Source organism: Microtus oregoni, unplaced genomic scaffold, assembly GCF_018167655.1.
Source record: "Microtus oregoni isolate MIOR12 unplaced genomic scaffold, Mior012 000008F_ref0000371, whole genome shotgun sequence".
In the NCBI taxonomy this organism is placed as follows: domain Eukaryota; kingdom Metazoa; phylum Chordata; class Mammalia; order Rodentia; family Cricetidae; genus Microtus; species Microtus oregoni.
In genome coordinates, this window is record NW_024543067.1 from 52,390,806 (window position 1) to 52,416,962 (window position 26,157).

The window sequence follows — 26,157 nt, forward strand, 5'->3', positions numbered from 1 at the left end:
TTTGGGACTATGACTGATGCCGATTCTTTCTTTCTTTCTTTCTTTCTTCCTTTCTTGTAGTGTGTACTGAATCTAGGGACATATACATGTCAGGCAAATATTCTACCACTAAGCTACATCCCCAGTTCTTACATAGGTTTTCAATAAAGGCCTGGTGACTCATTTTTCAGAATGCCATGGGAACTCACTTTTTCAAAAGTAAACCTTGTGAAGAACATAAAGCATGCTGACCTGTATACTGTATATTCTGTGGTCACTGGCTTTCTAATCTCAAAATCAATCTCTAGCCTTAAAGGCCATTCAAAAAGGGCATTGAGGACAGCCTTGTGGCGTCCAGTTCTGTATTAGCACAGTAGCACAGTCCCGGAGTAATGTTGGTTTGTATTTCAGACAGGTGGTTTAGACTACATGACCTTTAAATGCTGTGTTCTGAGACTCTTGGCTTTTTCCCCTCCCCTTCCTCGTCTGCCCTCTCTCTTTTTCTTCTTTTTGTGTTTACATGCATGCTTGCGTGCACGTGCGTGGTGCCTTGCACAGGCCTAGAACTCACCATGTAGCTGTTCTACTTTCATTCTGCTGCTGTGACAAATACCACTGCCAAAACAGCTCAGGGAAGGAAGGAGTTTATTTCTCTCTAGTGGTATGTTATTTGTGTTTTAATAAATAAAGCTTGCCTGAAGATCAGAGGGCAAAGCAGCCGCACTAGTCAGCCATACAGGCCGTGGACTGATGGCACACACCTTTAATCCCAGGACTCAGAGAAAGAAGCAGGTGGATCTCCATGAGTTCAAGGCTACCCTGAGCTATACAAACTCAGTCCAGAAACAGAAACAGGTGGTGGTGGTTCACAGCTTCAATTCCAGTATCCCAGCACAAGGGAGGTGGACACAAGAGGGAAATGGCTGGGTGTAGAGAGGAATATAAACAGGAAGACACAGGAACTCAGTGGAGTGTGGAGCCTGAGGTTTCATGGACACTGGATCTCGCCCTTTTGGTCTGCAGGTTTGGTAGAGGCAAGAGGTCTCTCTAGTGGTTGGCTGCTTTGCTTTTCTTATCTTCAGCTTGAACTCCAATATATGTTACCGGGTTTATTATTTGTGCTACGTTTCACCTTACATAAATTAACAATCAAGACAAGCTCCTAATGTGATCCGGGCAATTCCCGTTTCAGACATGTCAAACTAGCACAGCAACCAAGGATGGCTTTGAACTTCAGATCCCCTCCCTTCCCCCTCCCATGTGCTGGAATTGCAGGCATATATTCCATGGTTTATGTGGTACTGACAATTGAACCAAAAGTTTCATGTGGGTTAGCAAACACTCTACCAGGGCAGCTACACTGTGAGGTGAGTTGCTTATCTCAGGGATCTGGCTGAGTTTCTATTTGTGGCACTCTGGTACAGTGCACTGATAGGGTATTCGCCTACCACGTGTCAGGCCTGGGTTGGATCCCCAGAAGAGAACAAAGATTTACAAAAAAAAAAAAAAAAAATTAAATAAATCAACTAGTGTGTAGTGTGTGTGTGTGTGTGTGTGTGTAGATTGGCCCAGTCAGTAATGTGCTTGTAGTACAGGCATCAGGTTTTGAGTTTCGACCCCAACATCCGCAGGAAAGCTGGCCACAGTGGGGAGCAACTGTCTCACAGCTGGGCCTGAAGAAAAAGACAAACAAACAGGTAGATTTCTAGAGCTTCCTTGGCAGCCTAGCCAAATCAAGGAACCCTACATTCAGTGAGATACACCCTATCTCAAAATAATAATAATGATAATGATGATGATGATGATAATAATAATAATAATAATAATAATATGGAGTTCTCCACCATCTTTCCTCTGCCTGCAGCCCTCACTATGAAGGTGAAACTGTTTCAACAGGTAGAAGATCTACCCCAGACCCAGGTAGTGCTACGCCAGACCATCAGGAAGATTTTCCAATTTCTTCATGCAGAATGCGAGTCCACATTCCTTTCTAGAAGGAAACCTCTGGACACCGTCTTCTACAAATGCAAGTGCCAAAAGGACAGTCGGAAGAAATTCAAAAGGAAAGAACCCATCGTGCAATCAAATTCCAGCTGCCTGAGGCTTATGCACCTCTTGTTGATAAAAGGACCAAGATGAATCAGAAACCAGAAGTTAGTTTGGAAAGCCCAGCGGCAGCAGGTTGTCAGGGCTGCCAATAAATAAATAGGCTGAGCAGGCATCGAAGAAGATAGTAATGGCTGCTGCTAAGGTCCCCATGAGGCCAGCACATAAACAAAAGATTGTGATGCTGGTGAAGATCTTTGCTCCCTGGGGTCAGTAGAAAACATTAATTTGGTAGATGAGAACTTTTTAAAAAATGTGTAGACCAGGCTGGCCTCGAACTCACAGAGATCTGCCTGCCTCAGCCTCCCGAGTGCTGGGATTAAAGGCGTGCGCCACCACCACCCAGCACATGCAATTTTTTTTAATTTAAAGATAAAAGAAATTTTTAAAAAATTTTTTATTGGGGGAGCTGGAGAGATGGCCCAGAGGTTAAGAGCACTGACTGCTCTTCCAGAGGTCCTGAGTTCAATTCCCAGCAACCACATGGTGGCTCACAGCCATCTATAATGAGATCTGGTGCCCTCTTCTGGCATTCAAGCATACATGGAAGGAATGTTGTATATATAATAAATAAATAAAAATTAAAAAAAAGGAAGAAAAATTTTCCATTGTGGATGATAAAAACATTACACAGCAGGAGAATGGCAATGGTTGCCTCACTAGTATTAAAGTCCTTAATAGCCCTGCATTGTTCAATTAAACTGTAGGACCCAACCATGACAAGCTCAATAGAGGCCTGAGTCTCAGTAGTTTACACTAAGGCAATACCTGGTTCCAAAAAAGATCACAAATTGAGATCACCCAGGTACCACCCAGGAACAGGCCATCCAAAGGAAATTCTAACATTCCAACCATTGTAGATAAAACCACCTGGCAACAAACACCCATTGCTTTTCACCAGGACACTCCTAGACAAATGTCAACCAAACAGGGCTCCTGAACCTCAGAAATCCTGCACCCCCACCTTTGCTACTATAGAAACCCAACCCTTACTGAGCTCGGGGCTCTCAGACCACTTCAATATGTTGGACACATGGAGAATCTGAGTTTGCACACTTGTGTAAGAATAAAGGATCTTTGCTTTTACATACAAAAACCACTCGGTCTCCTAGTTGGTTTTGGGTGGGACTCTGTGATCTGGGTATAACATAATTATTAAAATGGTAAACTTTTATGTTATACATGTTTATCATATAAAATAAGGCTGAGAGACTAACTTGTTTCACATTCAGAGCATTCTCACCCATGTGTCTAGATCACCAGGCCTCATGTAGTGCTTTTCAAATCCTCACAAAACCAACAACAAAATAACTAGCTTATTAAATACTTACCATAGTCTAGGCATTGTACATTGTTTTATGTCATTTGGTCCAGGCTAGCCCTGAAGTTACAATCCTTCTGTTTTAGCATCTCGAGTGCTGGGATCATAGACCTATGTTAACACATTCAGCTTGAACATTAGGGTTTGAAACTGAGTATTTTTAACTGGGCAGTGGTGATGCATGCCTTTAATCCCTGCACTTGGGAGGCAGAGGCAGGTGGATCTCTGTGAGACTGAGGCCAGCCTGGTCTACAGAGTGAGTTCTAGCACAGCCAGGGCAACACAGAAACCTTGTCTCAGAACCTCCCCACCTCCCAAAAAAGCCAAAATTCTGAGTATTCTCAAAGACCAATGGTTTTTTGAGACAGGGTTTCTCTGTGGCTTTGGAGCCTGTCCTGGAACTAGCTCTTGTAGACCAGGCTGGTCTCGAACCCACAGAGATCCGCCTGCCTCTGCCTCCCAAGTGCTGGGATTAAAGGCGTGCACCACCACCTTCCAGGAAAAGATGTATTTCTTTGTGTAATAACTCTTTGTTTATGCCTGAGAGTATATAGTCACAGCATTTGAGTTGCAGGGGCACTTGGAAGTCCAAAGGGGCTCTAGTATCTCCTGGAACTAGAATTACAGGCTGTTGAGGTGCCTGCTGTGTGTTCCGTTAATTGACCCAGGTCTTCTGCAAGAACAGTTAGTGCTCTTAACTGCTGAACCATCTCTCTGGCTTGGAGAAGTAATTTCTAGGGGTTGGGAGTGTGGCTCAGTTGCTAGAGTGCCTGCCTAGCATGCACAAAGTCCCAGGGTCCATCCCCAGCAACATAATACAAATTCAGGAACCAGGCGTGATGGCACACATCTGTAATCCCGACACTTGGGAGGTGGAGACCGAAGCATCAGTGGTTCAAGGTCACCCCTGGGCTACACAGAGAGTCAGAGGCCACTGTCACCTACGTGACGCACTGATGCACTGAATGATGCCGCCGCCACCACCAAACAAACAAACAAAGCCAGCATAAAAGAGTACATTAAGGCCTCTGTTAAGGAGGAGAAGCAGCCAGCTCTCCTTCCCACCTGCCTGGCAGTGCTCACATGAATTCCTTCCCTTTAATTTCGTAACAGGCTTCAGGTGTGGGAGCTCTGATTACCCTCATTGTAGGGGAGGATGTGAGCCGCAGCGGGTATAATTTTCCCAAGGTCACAAAACCACTTTTTTTTTTAAAAAAAATTTATTTATTATGTATATAGTGTTCTGGGCACCAGATCCCATTATAGTTGGGTGTGAGCCATCATGTGGTTGCTGGGAATTGAACTCAGGACCTCCGGAACAGCAGTCAGTTCTCTTAACCTCTGAGCCATCTCTCCAGCCCATTTTTTTTTTTAAATTACTCTTTTTTTTTTTTGGTTTTTTGAGACAGGGTTTCTCTGTGGTTTTGGAGCCTGTCCTGGAACTAGCTCTTATAGACCAGGCTGGTCTCGAACTCACAGAGATCCGCTTGCCTCTGCCTCCCAAGTGCTGGGATTAAAGGCGTGCGCCACCACCGCCCGGCTCACAAAACCACTTTTGATACCAGGAAAACAGAATTTAAAATCTCTTTGTTACTACTGTATCGTGTGTACGGGTGCACTCACTACAGAGCATGCGCATGTGGAGGTCGGAGGGAAACTTTGCGGACTTAGTTCTCTCCTTCCACCTTCCTGTGGGACCCCAGGATTGAACCCAGATCACAGCTCTCAGGCTTGTACAGCAAGCACCTTTCGCCTGCTGGGCCATCTCACTGGCTTCAAGTTAGGATCTTTAAACTGCCCTCCTTCCTAATAAGAATATTCTCATGTTTCTAATACCAGAAGGGCAGAATGGCTAGCCCCTCTTCTTACTTCATTGAAGATGTCCCCCTGCTTCACCTCCTCCTCATGTCTGATCTGTTGGTGATAAAGAGTACATAAACGAACAAAGACCCCTTCACCTCTAGGCTGCCATCCTTACCATCAGACAAAAGTAGGAGTCTCCAGGCAGACGTGCCTCTCTTGTGCGCTCCTTTTTTTTTTTTGTACATCATCTTTCTTATTAGATTTCATATTGGATAGCATCGATAAGCACAGATTTATATGAGCACATCAGTGAGTGAGGTACATAGGCTCTAGGGGGTCTTCCATATTTCCATGTCTTGAATTTTCCTCTATCAGCTGAAGTTTTTCTAATCCTGGAATCCTCTTACTCAGATCTCTTACTTGCGTTCCACCGTTTTGGGTGACCCAACCACCCCGCCTTGACCTTGAGCTATGTGCCACTTTGGGAAAAGGCACATCCCTTGGCCTGTCCACTTCAACCTCTACTACGACAGAAAGGGGAGTCCAGATTTGCCTGCATTTTTATACAAAACCTAGTGTTAGGCCCTCTGAAGAATCCATATTGGTAGCGATTGCACGCCCCCACCACCTCGGAGCTTCTGAATATTCATGTGGGAAGCAGAAGGGCCGTTATCAAAGAAGGGAGAAACGGCAATTCATAAATATTAATAAAGGCAGGTCCACGTGCTCCAAGGAAAGCTATGAATGTTCACGAGAGGATGACGTTCAGGCTTTGGGCGCGCCCGTTGGGCGGGTGCCCGAGTGCGAGCGCGCCTCCGGGAGCTCGGGCACGAGCGCGGGGACCCGGCGCCGCCGGAGCAGCGGGGTAGCACTCGCTGGCTGGCCTGCCGCTGTCGCTGCGCTGCACCGGGCTCCTGCTAGCCGGTGCATGGGGGTGTCCGGCTGAGGCTCGGGATCCGCGTCCCTTCACCAGGACCCACACAGGTGAGGTCTCGGGGTTAGAGAGTGGGGGACTGCGACCTTAGTCTGAACTAGACCCAGTACTGGGGGGCAGGGGATCGAATCCGGGTGATGAAGGAGGCCAGAGGACTTCAGATCTCTCATAGGACTCCTGGGATATGCGCGACTCTCATCCCCATTGGGTCCCATATACGCACTGAAAAAGAAGGGCCCGTGGGCCATCGCCCTGGTTGTACCTAGTTGTGTGGGAGCTCAGCACCAGGGCCCCGGAGTGAGATGCTGGATTGCTGGATACTGGTGGCATCATCTCAGAGCATCGTGTGTGTGTGTGTGTGTGTGTGTGTGTGTGTGTGTGTGTGTGTCGAGAAACACTGCCTGATTGTGCAGGAGCAATGTGGATCCCCTATATCAATCCAGGACCGTTATCTGGTCCGGTTATTGTGGGCATCTCAAAATCATCTTTGTGCCCGCAATCTACTTGTGCCCCCTTGGCGGGATGTGAAGGCTTCCCCAGCCGGTGCATTCTCGCAGTGTCAGAACCTCTGACTGCAGTCCTGGGGGAGCGATTGTTTTACTACACAGAGCAGGTCGGAGAAAGAGCGAGTGTGGCAGAGAGGAGTGGTGTGTGCAGAGCCGGCTGTCGTCCTCAGGGCCCGGGGCTCTGCAGATCGGGGGGGCTCAGCTTAAGGGGTGTTATACAATCCGCTCTTCTGCCCTCTTGCCTTTCCCTTCGCATCCTGTCTTCTGGCACGACTCACACCATTCCAGGCGTCCAGGTCTTTTTTGGCAAAGGGACAGTGGAGTATGTGCAGGGGCTGCGTGGGATGATCTGGGCTTCCTCGGAGTGCCAGCCATTGTGCTGCCTAGAAGAGCCTTTCTTTACTCTGACAGAAGAGGGAGAGGAGGTCTGAAATGGAGGTGAATGGAACAGAAGAGAACGGGGGAAGGGTACGGAGTCCAGTGAAGGGGTTGCTGAGCCATGTGCAAATGAGTATTTATTCTTTCTGGCAAAATGGACAGCTAACGCTAGCCAGGTTTTGCAGAAGAGCAGTGAGAATCTGGAAGTAGATAAGCGAGGACATTTTAAGGGTCTATAAGGGGAGGGGAGCGAAGGGGAGAAGAAGCACAGAGTCAACTAGAGAGCAAGTGATGTAAAGAATAGAGAGATGGAACAGGCAGTTTGGAGGTGCAAAGAGGCCCAGCAGGGGAAGCACAGTGAATTCTTGCTCCCATCCACCATTCTCTTAGTTCAGTGAAGCAGGGGCTGGTGATTTGTGCTGCAGACCCAAGCCGCAGCAGCTTCTGTACCGTTAGGCTGCAGGGAGAGGCTTATGTGTTTCCTACCGGGTGTCTGTTGAGCTCTGTATGTGCATTTCTCTTCCAAATGACATCACGCATTTGGAGTCAGAATAGATGGAATAGATTGTATGAAAGGCTTAAGCTATAGTCCGCACTATGTTCTATAATAACAAGAATGCAACGACTTGTCCGTTACTCCCTCTCTGTCATTTTTGTATATCTAGTTATTTTGGGAGCACAGGGAGGATGGTTATTATATGGATTAACATCAACTTTTTTGTGTGCAGGAGAGGTGAAAAGAGAACCTCAGGTGTCACACACGCTAAACAAGTGCTCTATGACTGAGTTGCTCTTCCATCCTTAACACTAGCTTTTAAAGGAGGAGGGCTGGGAGAGAAGCTGAGGCTTGAGGTCTCAGCAAGCTTGCCAGGATGGAAGGATGGAGGGGCTACTTCAGACATGTCAGTTGAAGTCAGGCGGTGGTGGCGCACGCCTTTAATCCCAGCACTTGGGAGGCAGAGGCAGGCTGATTTCTGTGAGTTCGAGGCCAGCCTGGTCTACAAGAGCTAGTTCCAGGACAGGAACCAAAAGCTATGGAGAAACCCTGTCTTGAAAATCCAAAAAAAAAAAAAAAAAAAAAACCCACCAAAACCAGACATGTCAGTTGGGAGATAAAGGCAGCCTACCTAGAGGAGTACAAAAGAAAATGAAGTAAAGAAGGAAGGTAGGGTACCCCATTAAAAGGGGTGCGCCAACACACCAACCCCTTCTCAAGGCTTGACTCTTGCTTCCTCTACCACAGCCTGAGATACAAATGCTCTGTCCAGACTGGGTACCATATTAATACAGATTCCCATTTGTGCTCTCAGATTTAGCATCATCTACCCGATCGTTTGCATTGTACTTCATGTCTCCTGGGTAGGGTGCTGATGAAAACCAATCAGGATATCTCATGGATTGTTCCTACTAGCCTTGTTTCTGGACTCCGAACCTTGATAGTCATATCCTTTTTTTTTTTTTTTTTTTTTTTTTTGGTTTTTCGAGACAGGGTTTCTCTGTGGCTTTGGAGCCTGTCCTGGAACTAGCTCTGTAGACCAGGCTGATCTCGAACTCACAGAGATCCGCCTGCCTCTGCCTCCCGAGTGCTGGGATTAAAGGTGTGCGCCACCACTGCCCGGTTGTCATATCCTTTTTTATAATACTTTTTTAAAGTTTGACTTGATTTATTTATTATCAACCATGTGTCTGTGATGTGTGTGAGTGTAGACGCGAATGTGCCACAGCACAGTTTGGAGGCCAAAGGTCAACTTTCAGGTGTTGGTTCCCTTATGGGATCCAGGGATCAAACTTAGCTCCTCAAGTTTGCAAAGCGAGCACTTACAGCCCACAGAGTCATCTAGATAGGCCATTTCTTTTATAATCTTGTAGCGGAACCTTTTTTTCTCTAGGGTTTGTCTGAGCCAAATATAGACCACTCTCTTTTTTAGATTTTTTTAAATTATGCATATGTGTCTGTGCACATGAGTGCGGGTGCCCTTCAAAGCCAGAGACATTGGACCCCCTCCCCCCAACTCCTTCTGGAGCAGCTGTGAGTCACCCTACATGGGTGCTTGGAATTGAAGTTAGTGTGTGCTCCTCACCACTGAGCCACCTCTCCAAATCTTAAGCATGTCTAAGATCTGTATGGTAGTCCAGCATTCAAAGCTCAGCCGGACGGTGGTGGCACACGCCTTTAATCCCAGCACTCGGGAGGCAGAGGTAGGCGGATCTCTGTGAGTTTGAGACCAGCCTGGTCTACAAGAGCTAGGCTCCAAAACCACAGAGAAACCCTGTCTCGAAAAACCAAAAAAAAAAGTTCAGTACGTTCATTTGCTTTCTTGTTTGAAGCAGGCTTTCGTGTAGCCTAAGCTATCGTGGCACTGGCTGCTAGCTGAGAAGGACCATCGATTCCTAACCTTTTTTTCCCCCATCAACCCAATGCTAGGATTTCAAGTGTGCATCATTGCCACAAACAGCTTGAAGTTGTCTCAGTCCTGGATTCTTCTCAGACTGGCTTTTGTTGCTGGCTGATAGTATGAATTGTGCAGTCTGGAATCAGCACCCCAGCTAGCGTCATCTTCTTATCCTAGATCCTCTGCCGTTCCCATAGAGAAACACACATTACAAGGAATCATAAATATCTGTAGTCAATTGACAACTGACCAGCTTTTGTGTCTCTCTAAATTGGGACCCGTGATGCAGTAAAATTTGACCAAGTGAATTAAAAAAGAGTCCTTGATGGAGGAAAAAAAATGCCCAAATTCTTTCAGCATTTTTCCTCTCAACTTGGTCACATTTTGAAGCAGTTTACACACAACATCATGGCGAGGATATTTTTCACATGACACATGCTTATCCACAATTTTTGTTTCTTGATTTTACTTGTTTATTTGTTTGAGACCAGGTCTCACTATGTTGCTCTGGCTGACCTGGAACTCACTATGTAGATCAGACTAGTCTTGAACTCAAAGATTTGCCTGCTTAGCCGGGCGGTGGTGGCGCACGCCTTTAATCCCAGCACTCGGGAGGCAGAGGCAGGCGGATCTCTGTGAGTTCGAGACCAGCCTGGTCTACAAGAGCTAGTTCCAGGACAGGCTCCTAAACCACAGAGAAACCCTGTCTCGAAAAACCAAAAAAAAAAAAAAAAAAAAAAGATTTGCCTGCTTCTGCCTCCTGAATGCTGGAACCACGATTCCTGGCAACCACACTTTCATGTGAGTAATATATCCTGATTTTCTTAGGAAAGTAAGATCACCTTCAGTTGTATATTTACTATTATTTTAAAAAATTTAGATTCATTTATTTTGTATGTATGAATGCTTTTCTTACATGTATGTCTGTGTGCCACATACATGCCTGGTACTTTTGGAGGTCAGAAAAGGGAATTGGATCTCCCAGAAGTGGGATTATGGAGGATTGTGAACTGCCATGTTGGTGCTAGGAATCAAACTTGGGTTGAACAAAAGCAATACGTGCTCCTAACCACTGAGCCATCTCTTCAGTTCCTACTTATTATTATTTTTAAGTATTTCACCCTTGTGTGTATGCGTGTGTGCACAGTGGTATGCACACCTGTGTGTGGGGAGCCTCGGGGTTCAGAAGAGAGTATCAGATTCCCCAGAAGTGGAGTTACAGGCACGCAGTTGTGAGCTGCCTGGTGTGGGTTCTGAAAACCAGACAGAGGTCCTCTACAAAAGCAAGTTCTCTTAACCGCTGAGCCATCTTCCAGCCCTACAAATGCTATTTTAAATCACATTTTGTAGATGAGGAAACTGAGGCACAAAGTGCTGATAATTTGCCCAAATTCTCACAGCTAAGGTCATTAGACCAGGACAGAAAGTGAGGGTCTAGGTTCTCAGATATCACAGACCAGAATCTCAATTGACACAGATCTTTCTACTTTTTTTGGTTTTTCGAGACAGGGTTTCTCTGTAGTTTTGGAGTCTGTCCTGGTCTAAGACCAGGTTGGCCTTGAACTCACGAAGATTTATTTGCCTGCCTCTGCCTCTGCAAAGGCGTGTGCCACCACGACCCGGCCTTTCTACTTTTTGATGTGGTCCTGTGAGCTCTCTCTCTCTCTCTTTCCCCGCTTTGGTCTGAAATTTCAGGGCCTTATTTTGCAACACCTTTTTCTGACTACTCCTGTGGTAGTTTGAATGTAATTGGCCCCCATAATCTTATAGGGAGTGGCACTATTAGGAGATGTGGCTTTGTTGGAGTGGGTATGGCCTTGATGGAGGAAGTGAGTCACTATGGGGGTGGGCTTTGAGGATTCCTATGCTCAGGATGCTACCCAGTGTCTCAGCTGACTTCTTCTTCTTCTTCTTCTTCTTCTTCTTCTTCTTCTTCTTCTTCTTCTTCTTTTTTTTTTGGATTTTTCGAGACAGGGTTTCTCCGTAGCTTTTTGGTTCCTGTCCTGGAACTAGCTCTTGTAGACAGGCTGGCCTCGAACTCACAGAGATCCACCTGTCTCTGCCTCCCAAGTGCTGGGATTAAAGGCGTGCGCCACCACTGCCCAGCTCCTCAGCTGACTTCTTATTGCCTACAAGGTATAGGACTTTCAGCTACTCCAGCACTATGTCTGCCTTCATGATACCACACTCCCTGTCATGATGATAATGGGCTGAACCTCTGAAACTGTAAGCAAGCTACCCCAATTCAATGTTTGCTTTATAAAATTTGTCGTGGTCATGGTCACTCTTCACAACAATAAAAACCTTAACTAAGACAACCTCCAAACTTTTCCCCCATTTTTTATTTTATGTGTAGGTATTTTCCCTGCTTGTATATATGTGTACTGTGTTCATGCAGTGTCCAGGAAGGTCAGAAGAGGGTGTTGGATCCACGGTACTGAAGTTAACAGATTGTTGTGAGGAGCCATGTGGGTGCTGGGAATCAAACCAGAGTCTCTTTTTTTTAAAGATTTATTTATTTATTTATTATGTATACAATATTCTGCCTCCATATATGCCCACACGCCAGAGGAGGGCGCCAGATCTCATTACAGATGGCTGTGAGCCACCGTGCGGTTGCTGGGAATTGAACTCAGGACCTCTGGAAGAGCAGCCAGTGCCCTCAACCACTGAGCCATCTCTCCAGCCCAAACCAGAGTCTCTTAACCACAAGCCACCTCTCCAGCACCCTACACACAGACTTTTAAATTGTTATTTCTTTGAGATGCCCAGCATCCTCCTTTATGATCCTTGAAAACTCTGATACCATTATTTACATTATTTACTTTTTTTCTGATTTTTCGAGACAGGGTTTCTTTCTTTTTTTTTTTTTTAAGATGTATTTATTTATTTTGAATACGTGTTCTGCCTGCATGTATGCCTGCAGGGTAGAAGAGGGCACCAGATCTCATTGCAGATGATTGTGAGTCACCATGTTGGGTGCTGGGAATTGAACTCTGGACCTCTGGAAGAGCAGCCAGTGCTCTAAACCGCTGAGCCATCTCTCCAGCCCCATAATTTGCTTTTAAACTGATGGTGAGAATTTTTATCATTAAACTATTTATTTTCCTTTTTAAATGTCTTTACTAAATCTTCACTGCCCCCGTGACTTGTTCTTAGTTGATTGGTGTACACAGTATCTTCATCCTTTGAATTTCTGCACCTTTTTGGTACCTTGAGTTACTCTTGGCTCACATTCACTGTCTAAAATGGTTCCTCTAGGCCAAGTTTCAGTCATTCTAGATCTCTGACATCTGACATCAGAATTTCTAGTGACTCCCTCTCTTTCTGACCCATCATTGGGATTGCCACACGTTTCTCACTCTTTTTCCTCCGATACACATGAGGCTGGGTGATCTCATGTCCTTCAAACAGTGATTTTTCTGTCACTCTCCTTTTTTTCTTTTCTCTCTCTCTCCCTCTCTCCCTCCCTCTTTCTTTCTTTCTTTCTTTCGTTCTTTCTTCCAATGGGGTCTCATAAAACTCAGGCCAGCCTCATACTTGATAGATTGTTGAGGATGACCTTGATCCTCCTATTGGGTTAGTAAAGTGGCAGAAGTAGGTTCATCTACTAAGATCCATAACCTCATTAGCTAGTTGGCTAGATTTTCAGTACCATCCATAATTTCTCTTCTATTGAGCAGGCCCTAAGTCCAACACTAGACAGCTGTTGGTTACCACCAGGATATGAGTGCCACTGTCACACCTTTGGGAATAGCTTGCTGTGCTGTCATTATTGCAGTTCATAGGTGGGACCATTGGTTGCTTCCCTCCCTTGGCAGTTTGCTCAGCACCTTTTATTACTATGTAAGCTTGTCCTCGGAGAGGAGGTATTCAGGTCAGACCAAGCTCAAAAACCCCAAGTTTCTGAAGTACATGCTGTCTTCAGCAATAGGAACTTACCTTCAAGCTCTGATGGGCAGCCAAGGGCAGCAGTGATCGCCAGCATTGCTTTGGGAGTCTGCTGGACTCTTTTAACCGACAGCTCTAAAGGGGGTTTCATATGTCTGGTACTGAGGTTTTTTTTGCTAAATAGTCTATGGTTCTTGGGGGGATCATTGTCAATCCAAGTAGCATAATTTTATTTAAATCATATATGTAAACATATGCTCGTATACTTATATGGATTATAGTAATGTTAGGTAAATAAAAAATAATGTTTCCTTATGGTCTTTTCAAACATCCTTCATGCTATTTTTCCCTCCCCCTTTCCTCTTCTGTATTGATTTCTCTCCTCCATCCCCAATTAATCCCACCCCTTTTCTTCCCATTTCCCCCTCTGTATCACTAGTGTCCTGTTAGTGCCCTTTCTAGCACTTCTTCCCCCTGCCCCATAGTACAGTTTTGCCTGGTTTTTAACGGCTACTCCAAGTTACAACGCACCTATGAAGACTGACTTTGACTGACCTTGAACTGATCCTTCTGCCTCTATTTTTTGCTGCTGGTGTTTAACTATGCTTCACCATGCTGCACTGAATGATGTTTTCAAATCCACAGAACAAAATACTGTGGCTTTAAATGGAAACCAATTTTACTGAAATATAGGTATAGCCAGAGACTTTGTAGGGGTTCGTACACCATAAGGGAGAACTTCTGATTGACATTTGGTTAAGCATTGCTTTAAGGTTGTATTGGTGTAATGTGGTGGCTGCTAGGCACACATGAGTTGAATATTTGCAAGGAGGTTAATGCAAAGAAAGACTGTAACTATAAAATGCACATTGCATTTCAAATGACTTAGTACAAAATATGATCTCTGTATTTTTAATATGAATTATATATTAATATAGTCATACTTTGGATATATTGAATTAAGGAAATATGTTTCTATAATTAAAATATAAAGCTATTAAAATTAGTTTCTAAAGGCGTTAGCTCAATGCCAGCATTTTTATAGTAATTCATGAGGAAATCAGATCCTGGGATACGTGCCACTGAGTCAGCCACTGCACTCAGCAGTCTTGGCAACCTCTCATTTCTCTCTGTTGAGAATGGCCTTAGTTAGGATTCTTATCCTTGTGATGAAACACAATAACCAAAAGCAACTGAGGGAGGAAAGAGTTTATTTTTGTTTATGCTTCCACAACATAGTCCATCATCAAGGAAGTTAGGAGAGGAACTCAAGGTAGGAGCCTGGAAGCAGGAACTGGAGCAGAGGCCATGTAGGAACATTGCTTATTGGTTTGCTATCCGTGGTTGTTCAGCCTACTTGATTATATGACCTCCATAATGGGCAGGGCCCTCTCATATATCAATCAAGAAAATACACCATAGACTTGTCTGAAAGCAAATCTTATGGAGGTATTTTCTTAATTGATAGTTCCCTTTCCTGGATAACTAACATGTCTCAAGTTGGCAATAAACTAGCCAGGACAGGATGGAAACCAGGGCCTCTACCACTAAATTATACCTCTAGCCTTACCCTATTTGGTTTGGAGTATATTTCCCCCCCAGCATTCTCTCTCTTTTTTTCTTTCTTTTCTTTCTTTTCTTTTTGAGATGTAGTCTTACTATGTAGTCCTGGCTGGCCTGGAACTCACTATGTAGAAGACGATAGCATTGAAGTCAGGGACAATCTATTTGCTTGTGCCCCCAGAGTTTTGGGGCTACAAACATGTTCCACCCTTTCTGGCTGGTAAGCCTTTCATATAATTATCCTATCATTGTTTCCTTTGCAAACTAGAAATGTTCAGAACGTATTTTGATGCCACGATAACTGGCTTGATCTCAGCAGAAATATCAGAGTAAGGGCCAGTTCTCGCCCAGCATGCCCTCTGCCTTGAGTAGAGTTTAGTTTTGTGTATTGAAGTAGAGAGTGAGCACTTAGTGGGCAAACCTCATGACTTTTGGTATCTGTAGAGACTTACACATCTAACTACCAGAAATCATATAGACCAGAAGAGAAAAGCTGGCTACCTTTCCATGTTACCAGGAAGGAAGCTGGGCATGTGTAGAAGGGTGGCAGATGGTGATGCTGTTGGACACGGTATATGGGGCAGAAGAGTGTGTCTCAATGATACACATTGATTGGTTGCCTGGCCGCAGGGCAGTCAGTGTGCTAAAGTCCTGGAGGATATCCAAAGGACGTCCGTGCCTTCAAGGAACTTGTATTAAAATTGGGAAGGGTGCTAGCTTTGGGAACTGAAGCGTAAATTCCAGTTGAAGATGGGGTTTGGCTGGGTGGTGGTGGCACACGCCTTTAATCCCAGCACTCAGGAGGCAGAGACAGGCGGATCTTTGTAAATTCGAGGCCAGCCTGGTCTACAAGAGCTAGTTCCAGGACAGGCTCCAAAGCTACAGAGAAACCCTGTCTCAAAAAAAAAAAAAAAAAAAAAAAAAAAAAAGAAAGAAAGAAAGAAGGAAAGATAGGGTTTGAAGAGGGCTGGATGGGGGTGTGGGTCACAGCTGCTGGGCTTTAGCAGACTTAGATGTGCAATCCTTGTGCAATATTCAAGATGGCTGTGGGTTTGGCCTTTGGAACACAGAGGCTGAGTCTCTCCTCCCTCCACCCTGCCTCCCCACACCTTCTAAACAGGTTATCTCTCACTCTGTATTCCAGACCTACCTGGAACTCACTCCATAACTCAGGCTGGCCTGGAACCTGAGACAGGTCTACCCTAGATTCTCAAGTGCTAGAATTATATTTGTGAGCTGCCATTCCTGACTAAAAGCTTAGTTATATTCTGTGTAGATTTTTTTCATTGGGTAGACCCGTGATAGGGATCATACACATAGATCTTCACATACACAGTAAGCGCTTTGTCATTGACCTATATCCCTGGGGCTTTATTTCTTAGAAGACAGTAGACCGAAGGCTAGCCCCAAGTTTCTGGGTCCCAGCTATCCTGTCTCCTGAGCAGCTGTGATCTCAGGTACAAGCACCAGTATTGGGCTGCAAAGTGTCTATTAGTGTTTCATGCATTTCTAGGATTTATTAATGGGGAAAGCAATATCTAGATCCAGGATCCCATTTTCTGACCCGTGGAGCAATGCATGTTTTAAAATTTAGATTATTCCATATTTTGAATGGGAGTAATTGCCTATTTGGCATTTTATCCACGGTGATCTGAGGTAGTGAGCTCTGTTATTTAGTTTCATCTTTATCTTTTGGTGCTAGGAACAGAACCCAGGGCCTTAAGTGTTCTGACCTTGTGCTCTGCCATTAAATTACACTCCATTCCCTTCTATAATTAAAAAATTAATATTTCTTTAGCATAACACTCTCAGTGGGATAAATTCAGACCACAGGCAGCTTTATATTCATGTTAGGTTTCATTGTCAAATAATTTTAGGTCATGCTGGGTTTGGATACAAGAAGTTGTAAAAAACAAACAAGTAAGAAACCATTAAATTAGGTCTGGTAGCATAATAGCACAATCCTATAATTCCGGCTACTCTAGAGGCTAAGGCAGAAGGACCTGTGTGGGCTAAAGAGTGAGTTCAAAGTCAGTTTAGATGATGTAAGGACAACCACTCAAAAGAAAAAGTAAAAATAGGGCTGATGATGTAGTTCTTCATATGTGCAAGGTCTCAAGTTCAATTCCCAGTACAGAGAGAGAGAGAGAGAGAGAGAGAGAGAGAGAGAGAGAGGAAGAAGAAGAAGAAGAAGAAGAAGAAGAGGAGGAGGAGGAGGAGGAGGAGGAGGAGGAGAGGAGGAAGAGGAAAAAGAGGAGGAGAAGGAAGATGTAGATCCTGTTGTTTTTGGTGGCTTGAAAAAGAATAAGAGGAAGCTCAGAGAACTTAAGTAACTTGCTTAAGGTCATAGCTGGTAGAGATAAAAGAATGCAGATCTGAGTGTCCTAGCCTGGACACTGTATGTTTCATCACTGTGGTTTGGGGACAACTCCAGAACTTGCTTTGTTTGTTATGAAGATATGCAAAGATATTTGAACTACTTAAGTGCATTGTAGTAGGCAACTTCAGAAGCCACAGATACTCTACTGTTGTTGTTGGTGGTGGTGCTGCTGGTGGTGTGTGCATGGGCATGGGTGCCTGCTTGCTTGTATGCATGCATGTGTGAATGTGTGGATATGTGTCATATCCTTGTGTGTATGTATGTATGTGGCTGTGCTCACCAATGTGAGTGCAGTGGAGGCTAGAGGTTGTTATCCACAAGGTTTCCTTAATTGCTTCTCCACCTTATTTTTTCACCCAAAGAATGGAGAAAACTTTGTCTACAGCCGGGTGATAGTATAGATGGGAAATACCCTGTCAAGACTGACGGCAGCCACAGCACTGAAGGTACTCAGGGCATCCTTATTTTGTAGAACAGGACCTCTCATTGAACCTGAAACTTGCCATTTTAGCTAGACGGTCTCGCCTGTGAGTCATCTGCCTATCACACCCTCCAGTACTGGGGTTACAGACACACACTGCTCTACCCCAATTTTATGTGTGTTCTGGGGCTCTCAACTCAGGTCCCTATGCGTATGCAGCAAGCCCTTTACACTCCGAATCTCTCCAGCCCAAGGATAGGTTTCTTGATTCGTTAGACATATTCTTTTAGCACATATTAATTATCCAAAATGACAATTATGTTTCATTATAATTTTTTCACACATTTTTATAGTGTGCTCTGATCATATCCCCCTCCTTTACCTTCCATGCCCCCTTTCATGTCCATTTCAAGCTCTTATCAAACAAATCCCCTCCTCCTTTCATAAGCATTTTTTAAATCTAGGTTTTGCACGGGGGAGGAAGACTCTGTTTTTCCAGGGGATGTGGAGTAATGGAAGATGTGATCTGGCTCCTCGGCAGAACTGGCACGGAAGCTTGGTCTAGACTCACGCTGCCCTGTGTATATTTCTTCCAGGGAAACGGAGTTTGACAGTTGCAGTCACCCCACTGTGGTGCCAGGATGGAGGCCCCGCTGGTGAGTCTAGACGAGGAGTTTGAGGATCTGAGGCCCTCTTGCTCCGAGGACCCAGAGGAAAAGCCGCAGTCTCTCTACGGCTCATCTCCTCACCACCTGGAGGACCCTTCCCTCTCTGAGCTTGAGAATTTTTCTTCCGAAATAATCAGCTTCAAGTCCATGGAGGACCTGGTGAATGAATTTGACGAAAAGCTCAATGTCTGCTTTCGGAACTACAATGCCAAGACAGAGAACCTGGCTCCGGTGAAGAACCAGTTGCAGATGCAGGAGGAGGAGGAGACTCTTCGGGATGAGGAGTAAGACGCCTTAGCTCCCCCCTCCTGCACCAGGCAGAGTCCATGGTTGGGCCTCTTGACCTAGAGCTAGTGCCGGTCTAAAATGGTCTAAAATGTTATGTGGGCAGGACTTACATGCTTACGTTACTGTAAGTTGCTGGTGACAGCTGATATTACTCCCTACATGTCTCCCTGTAGTCACCCTGGGAAAGCTTTACGTTACTGTAAGTTGCTGGTGACAGCTGATATTACTCCCTACGTGTCTCCCTGTAGTCACCCTGGGAAAGTTTTCTTGGGTTGAAGCGTTAGAGGAATAAAGGGTTCAGGTTTTTCTAAATACAAAATAGACTTTTTTTTCTCAAGACAGGGTTTCTTAGTGTAACCCTGGCTGTCCTGGAACCCGCTCTGTAGACCAGGCTAGCCTTGAACTCACAGAGATTCACCTGCCTCTGCCTCCCGGGTGCAGGGATTAAAGGTGCCACCACTGCCTGGCCCAAACTAAAAAAAAATTTTTTTATATTAATTACTATTTGGCCAGCAGCTTAGGCATATTCCTAGCTTTGGCTAATAGCTTAGGCATATTCGTAGCTAGCTCTTACATCTTAAATTAACCCATTTCTAGTATTTTACACTTTACCACAAGGCTCTTGGTTTGTTACCTTTTGCTTCTTCAGCAGCTACATGATGTCTCCATGACTCTGACTTCTTTTTCCCTCTATCTCTGCTTGTATTTTACACCTTGTTATAGTCTGCCCTGCTATAGGTCAAAGCAGCTTCTTTATTAATCAATGGTAATAAAACATTCACAGCATACAGAGGTGAATCCCACATCACAGAATTCTAGTAGACTTGCAGTCAATGGAGGGAGCAAACTCATGTGGTTTTACATGGGGAAACTGACTCTTGTAGTTGGCCTTTTATTTTTTTACTCTTTACTCTTTGGTGGCCCACCACCCAGATCCCAAATAATCACATGGTCATTTACTCTTTCTTATGAAGATCAGGGAGTGAAATGAGAAAGAGAGAAGTACTCCAGGGGTCTGTCACTCAGCTACACAGCAAGTCACAGAATAAGAAGTAAAGAAAGTTTTATAGAAAGATAAAAGCCCAAAGGCAAAAAGACAAGATAATTTAAGTTAAGAAAAACTGACTGGAAAGAAGACAAGCTAAGACTGGGCATCCAAACTAAAATTTTAAGAACAAGAAAATGTAGGGATTTAGCTTCCCCTCTCTCCCTCCCTTCCTCCCTTCCTCCCTTCCTCTCCACCTCTCTCTCTTTATCTTTTTTAAAGATTTACTTTTATTTTTGTGTACGGGTGTTTTGTCTGCAAGTATATATGTATACCACACATGTGTCTATTTTTATAGAAACCAGAACAGGGTTTAGGATCCCCTGAAACTGGAGTTACTGATAGTTGTGGGCTGCCATGCGGATGCTGGGAATTGAACAATGTTCCTCTGAAGATCAGCTAGTTCTTCTGACTGCTGAGCCATTGCTCTAGCCCTGCTCTTTTTCTTTTTACATATTTACTTAGTGTCTATGTATTTGTGCATATATACGGGCACATATGTGTCATCATGCACATTTACATATTTAAATATTTACGTACTGTCTATGTATTTGTGCATATGTACAGGCACATACGTGTCATCATGCATATTTACATATTTACATACTGCCTATCTATTTGTGCATATGTACGGGCACATACGTGTCATCATGCATATTTACATATTTACGTACTGTCTATGCATTTGTGCACATGTACGGGCACATGCGTGTCATCATGCATGTGTGGAGGTCAGAGGATAACTGTCCACCTTCTACCAGGTGGATCCCGGGGCTTGAACTCAGGTCATCAGGGCTGGTGGGAAGTGCTTTTACCCACTGAGCCATCGTTCAGGCTCTCTCCCTTCCCTGTGGTAACCTCCCCAGACATTAAAGATAAACTCCAGAAGAGAATTAATTAGCTGGACAGTTTGGCTCAAGAGACACCTAGATTTACAGAATTACAAATCTCAAAATTGTTTATAACTCCCATTGAGATATGTCCAAGTAAGATAGCGTCTGAATTGAGAGCCCTGGACAAAAGAAACTTGGAACTAGGTAATGCGGCCTTTGAATGCTTGCACAGATTTCCCACGTGGCTTACTAACCACCTTCCAGGGCCATAACAGCTGTGAAAGAAAGAAATCTGAGGGAAGCATTTCCTGAGGAGAAGCGAGGAAAGAAGCAATCTGCTCCATAAAGAAGCCTGTTCCAGGGCTGGGAACTTGGCTCTGTTGGTAGAGTGCTTGCCCAGCCCACATGAAGCCATGGGTTCCATCCCCAGCACCAAGTAAACTGGGTGTTGTGGCTCATGGCTGTAACCCCAGCACTCAGAAGTGGACGCAATGGGATCAGAAGCTCAGGGTCATTCTCAGCTACAAACACCATTTGGGGCCAACTTGAATACATAAGATCTAGTCTCAGAAAGAAAAAAAAAAGCATTTGAGGCGTTTTTAGAGATTTAGAAGAAAATGCATGAGTTCCTGTATGGATAAAATACGCATCAATTTTTCTTTAGAAATAACACAAAAAATGTCAAGTAGTTGGGTTGCTAGGACCAACTGTACTTCGTTCCTCCCCACCCATGTGGGGTCTCTAAGCCAGGGCTTTGTACGTACTAGACAACAGGGCTACCGCCTATCTACTTCCCGGCTCCCCCTTTTCATTTGTGGACTTGAGTGGAAAAAAACCATCCGTAATAATTGGGTAAGAAATATATTGAAGACCCTGATTTCTTGATGGCTTGAAACTAGAGAGGGCTGCCCCTCTCAAAAATACAGGAACATGGTTTGTATCCCTCACTGTTACATACCCCTCCCCTTACACGGGGCTTTGTGTGCAGTAAGCGACCACATGGTGTTCTTAAATAGATTATTATACTAGTGAACGTGCTGGATGAGTAGTAATAACTCACCTTGTAGATCCAGTCATTGTATTTCTAGGCCACTCTTTTCTCTTTAATTTATGCTAGTTCATGATCACACTTTTCACTCTCGTGACCGGAGCTATGACTGTGGGTTGTAGGTTTCAGTTCAGTTTTAATATTTCCAATCGATTCTTTCAAAATTTTGCACTAGTTATAGTTTGCTGAAAAAAAAAATAAGAGTTTTCTGTTGGGCTTTATTAGAAACACAGAGTCTATGAATCCTAATTTTCCTACTCTCTGTGTGACCTTGGTCAAGTCCACTTAGCTGTAGTGGATTGCAGGGGTCCTCATTTTTGAAACCTCCAGAGCTCGGTCTTGATGAAGCAGGGCTAAGGACTTGCAGAGAGCCCGAGTATGTCCCTCACTCCGGGCATGCTCTGAAAATGGCGTTTTAAAACGAGTCCAGTTCCGATTGTATTGCTTCCAGCTAATCATCTTTTTGCACCTGAGCCCTTCCTCTGCCTATTAAGGTGAAAGCCCAGTGAGCGGCTTCTCGTTCCCACCTGGCACATTAGCAGAGACCGCTCCATGTTAATTACCATCACAGGGGATTATTGGGCTTCTCAAGCAATGGTTTTCTGTCCTGACTGCCTTATTGATGCCTCAGCTAAGAGACTCAGCTTGGATAATTGCTGAGCTGGAGGTAGGGGAAGATGTGGGGAGTAGGAGGGGAGGGAGGGAGAGGTCAACACTGTACTTTCCAGGCATATAGTGCATATAGAAACCTCTGTAAAATTCAAAATAAAAGTAAGAATCATGTTGCCTACTTTGTTTTGCAGGCGCTATCCAGATCTCTCAGCTGTGGAATTGTGGCTAAGCAAAGGAAAAGGATGATTCAAAGGCTAACCTGGTCCTAAGTCTCCCCTAGTGTTGCTGTGGTAACCTGCTTGGGTTTAGTATTTAGAGGGATGGCTCATCCACAAATAAGCTGGATAGATTTTAAGTGGAATTAGAGATCAAGCATAGAAGCCCCAAATAAAAACCAGGGGATTTGTGGTGAAATGAAATTCCTTAAGATAGCACAAAGCAGAGGAAATGCAGCGATTGCCCACAGGTCTTCCTTTCTGTAGTTTGAAACCATTTGGCCAATAGGGGATTGATTGACTTGTCAATGTATCTCTGATTCAAAGCACAGAGATTCTGGTATTAAAGGAAAGCCGTCTAGGTGGCACACACCTGTGCACTATGGAGGAAGACGCAAGAGGATGACAAACTCAAGGCTACACAATCCGTTCTAGGACAGTCTTGTTTGTATGAGACCATCTTTAAAAAATATTTAAAGGGAGAGCCAGATTTAAATAGTATATATTCTATCTATCTATCTATCTATCTATCTATCTATCTATCTATAATCTGTCCCTCTCTCTCTGTCTATCTATCATCTATCTGTCTATCATCTTTCTATCAATCATCTGTCTATCTATCTATCTATCTATCTATCAATCTATCTATCATCTGTCCCTCTATCTGTCTGCCTATCTATCTATCTATCATCTTTCTATCAATTATCTATCTATCTATCTATCTATCTATCATCTTTCTATCAATCATCTATCTATCTATCTATCTATCTATCTATCTATCCATAATATGTCTATCTATATGTCTGTCTATCTGTTTGCCTATCTATCATCTATCTCTCTAACATCTATCTATCTATCTATCTATCTATCATCTATCTATCTATCATCTATCTATCTATCTATCTATCTATCTATCTATCTGGTTTTGAATTCCGTTTCAGAATCATCTCCCCTCCTCCTCCCTCTCACTCTCTCCCCTTTCCCTCCCTCGTCCTCATTTACTCCCCTTCTTCCTGTCCCCTTGCCCTTTTAGTTTTTGAAAGAGGATCTTGCTTGAGACCACATTGGCCTTGAATCCTCCTGCCTCGGCCTCCTGAGTACTGAGATTATGGGTTTACACCACCTCCAACTGACCCGGAACCTATTCTTCATTTATGTACAGTCACTCTTTTCCCTTGTTATAAAACGCGGGCCTGGAATTTAGAGCCTCTATGAAGTTACTATAAACTGAGAGTGGGGAACCACGCCAAAGAAAACAGAAACTAGGAATGGACAGCTCTTACCCACTTCCTGTCTCGCTAGGGTTGTTCTCGGCCCTTGCAATATTCTATAGAAGTCGAAATGATTGGCAGCAATAGCTGCTTCCCATTCCTCAGATAGGATTTATAAGCTAAAGAGAATGTTAAAAACAAAGTTTACACAAGACTATCACTAGAAATACTTTAAATGGAAGATAAGTCAAATAGGGAAATAACTTATCTTTAAGAAAATTCTGTTCTCTCTAGCCTGGTGGTGGTGGTGGTGTTGGCACACACCTTTAGTCCAAGCACTCGGGAGGCAGAGGCAGCCGGCTCTTTGGGAGTTCAAGTTCAGTCTGGTCTACAGATTGAGTTCCAGGACAACCAGGACTACACTGTCTTAACTACCCCCCCCCCCCTTCAAAAAAAGAGAGAAAGAAGTTGTCTTCTTAGAGGTTCAGTTCCCCATGCACAAGGGAGAAATATTGTTGTTCTATTTATATATTCAAGAGAATCTAAAAATATTGTGCAAAGGTATGACTACAAAAGTGTACACATGTGTGAGCGTGGGCCTTGTATTATTGGACCTGGAAATGGCTGACTCAAAGACAGTTATGGAATTTGTTGCTAGCTTAAAGTTTAATTAGCACTTTGAGCTGCCTATTATATTGTCAGTCTACATGTCTGGATTGTGTGTGTGTTTGTTAGGACTGATGTAGCCCTGATGGTATGTTGCTGGGTTCAGGCTTGCAACGTATGTACATGTCTTTGTACAAATCTCCTCCATTAGGGCTGCTCACACTCAGACAGCACCCTTTTCCAAATGCCTGGCCCACTTCAGTAAAAGTCAGGGTAAAGGATTCTACTGACACCCAAGACCAAACTAAAACACACATATGGAAGCCAACTGTGGTAGCTCATGTTTAAGATTCCAGCATTAGGGAAAATTTTAGGAGGATTGCTACTAGGTCTAGGTTAATTTGGGCTACAAGAGAGACCTTGTTCCAAAGAACCAAAAGAAAAGAAGTATGCAGACAAAGAACCTTCTCTCTGACCATGGGGACCAAATTAAATCTCAGGCGTTAAGGCTGCCTCATGGCAAGGGCAGAGACAACCTGACTAATCTCGCATGTTTGTTAAGTGAAAGTAAAGGGAGCTTGCAAAATCTCTCTACTTGGATGGGAAAGCGGTCTGTGACAGCTACCACCCCAATGACCATCAGTGTTAAACTAGGCTGATCTGGCTAGCTAGGGGAGTGTCCCCTTTCTCCTTCACCACCCACATGAATCCCTCTTGAAACTGAATCAAATGGTCAAGGAGTAGAACCTTCCCAGGTAAAGCCGTCCTGAGGAAGCTGTTCTTTGGCCAAGGATATGCGAGTCGCTGCCTTCTCCAGGTAGAACCGTCAAACAGGCAAAGTCTCCCTTCTCCACCTTCTCCATGGTAAGAGTAAATGACAGGATGCTTCCTAGAGTGCAGCATTTATCTGTTTGTTTATTGTTCTGGAGAGGGAGCCCAGGCCCTTGCCCATACCAGACAAATGCTTGTTATACCACTGAGTTACATCCTCTTCCCTGAGAAGAGTTTAAATCTCGCTGGGCGGTGGTGGTGCATGCCTTTAATCCCAGCGCTCAGGAGGCAGAGGCAGGTGGGTCTCTGTGAGTTCGAGGCCAGCCTGGTCTACAAGAGCTAATTCCAGGACAGGCTCTAAAACTACAGTGAAACCCTGTCTCGAAAAAAAAAAAAAAGAATTTAAATCTCAAAGTCGACAGGTGTGGTGGCTGTTATGCCCAGATCACACAATCCCCTCAACCAAACCAACAAGGAGACCGAGTCCCCTATGTAAAAGTGAAGACAAGATTGCAAACTCAGACTCCCTGTGTGTCTAACATATTGGAATGATCGGAGAGCCCCAGCCTCAGTTAGGATTGAGTTTTTATAGTAGCAATGGTGTGGGGTAAGGGATTTCTAAGGTCCAGGACCCCTAATTGGCTGACATTTGTCTAGGGGTGCCCTGGTGAATGTGTGCTGGCAGGTGATCCTATCTACAACAGTTGGAACGTTAGGAATTTCCTTTGGATGCTCTGTTCCTGGGTGGTGCCTGGGTGGTACCTGGTGGTCTCAGTTTATGGTCTTTCTTGGAACCAGGTATTGCCTCAGGGTTAACTACTGAAACTCAGGCCTTTATTGAGCTTGTCATGGCTGGGTCCTTAATTCCAGCAGAAGCAGAGATATTGCTGAGGGTTTGAGGCTAACCTGGGCTACAAAACGCCTTCCAGGATAGCCAGGGCAACATAGTAAGACCTTGTCTCAAAAATAAAAAAGTATAAAATGGAATATATCCACTCATAAGAACCCTAAACAGACCCCCATCCCCCACCACATGGGTGGGGGCTCTCCATTCTTGAGGCTGGCTGGCATGTTCTGCCTTTGCCTTCCATGGACCACAGCTGTGGGCTGGAGTCCCCCAAAGAAGTCCTGGCACACACTGATCCCCAGTCAGAATAATGTCAGTGGGGACTTTGCACTTAGAAT

General features: G+C 44.5%; 1 protein-coding gene across 2 annotated transcripts in view; it reads left to right on the top strand.

Moving 5' to 3' along the window:
• The first annotated feature begins 6,013 nt into the window (after positions 1-6,013).
• Fez1 (fasciculation and elongation protein zeta 1) overlaps positions 6,014-26,157 on the top strand; it is a 56,706-nt gene continuing 36,562 nt past the window's right edge. Inside the window, exons 1-3 of one of the 2 annotated variants that reach the window (XM_041657813.1) lie at positions 6,015-6,193; positions 18,272-18,331; positions 18,481-18,627. In XM_041657813.1, coding sequence (XP_041513747.1) covers positions 18,491-18,627 — 137 coding nt within the window. In that variant the 5' untranslated portion in view covers positions 6,015-6,193; positions 18,272-18,331; positions 18,481-18,490. Of the gene's footprint in view, positions 6,194-18,271; positions 18,628-26,157 lie in introns of both variants that reach the window. The other variant, XM_041657812.1, reaches the window with a different exon arrangement.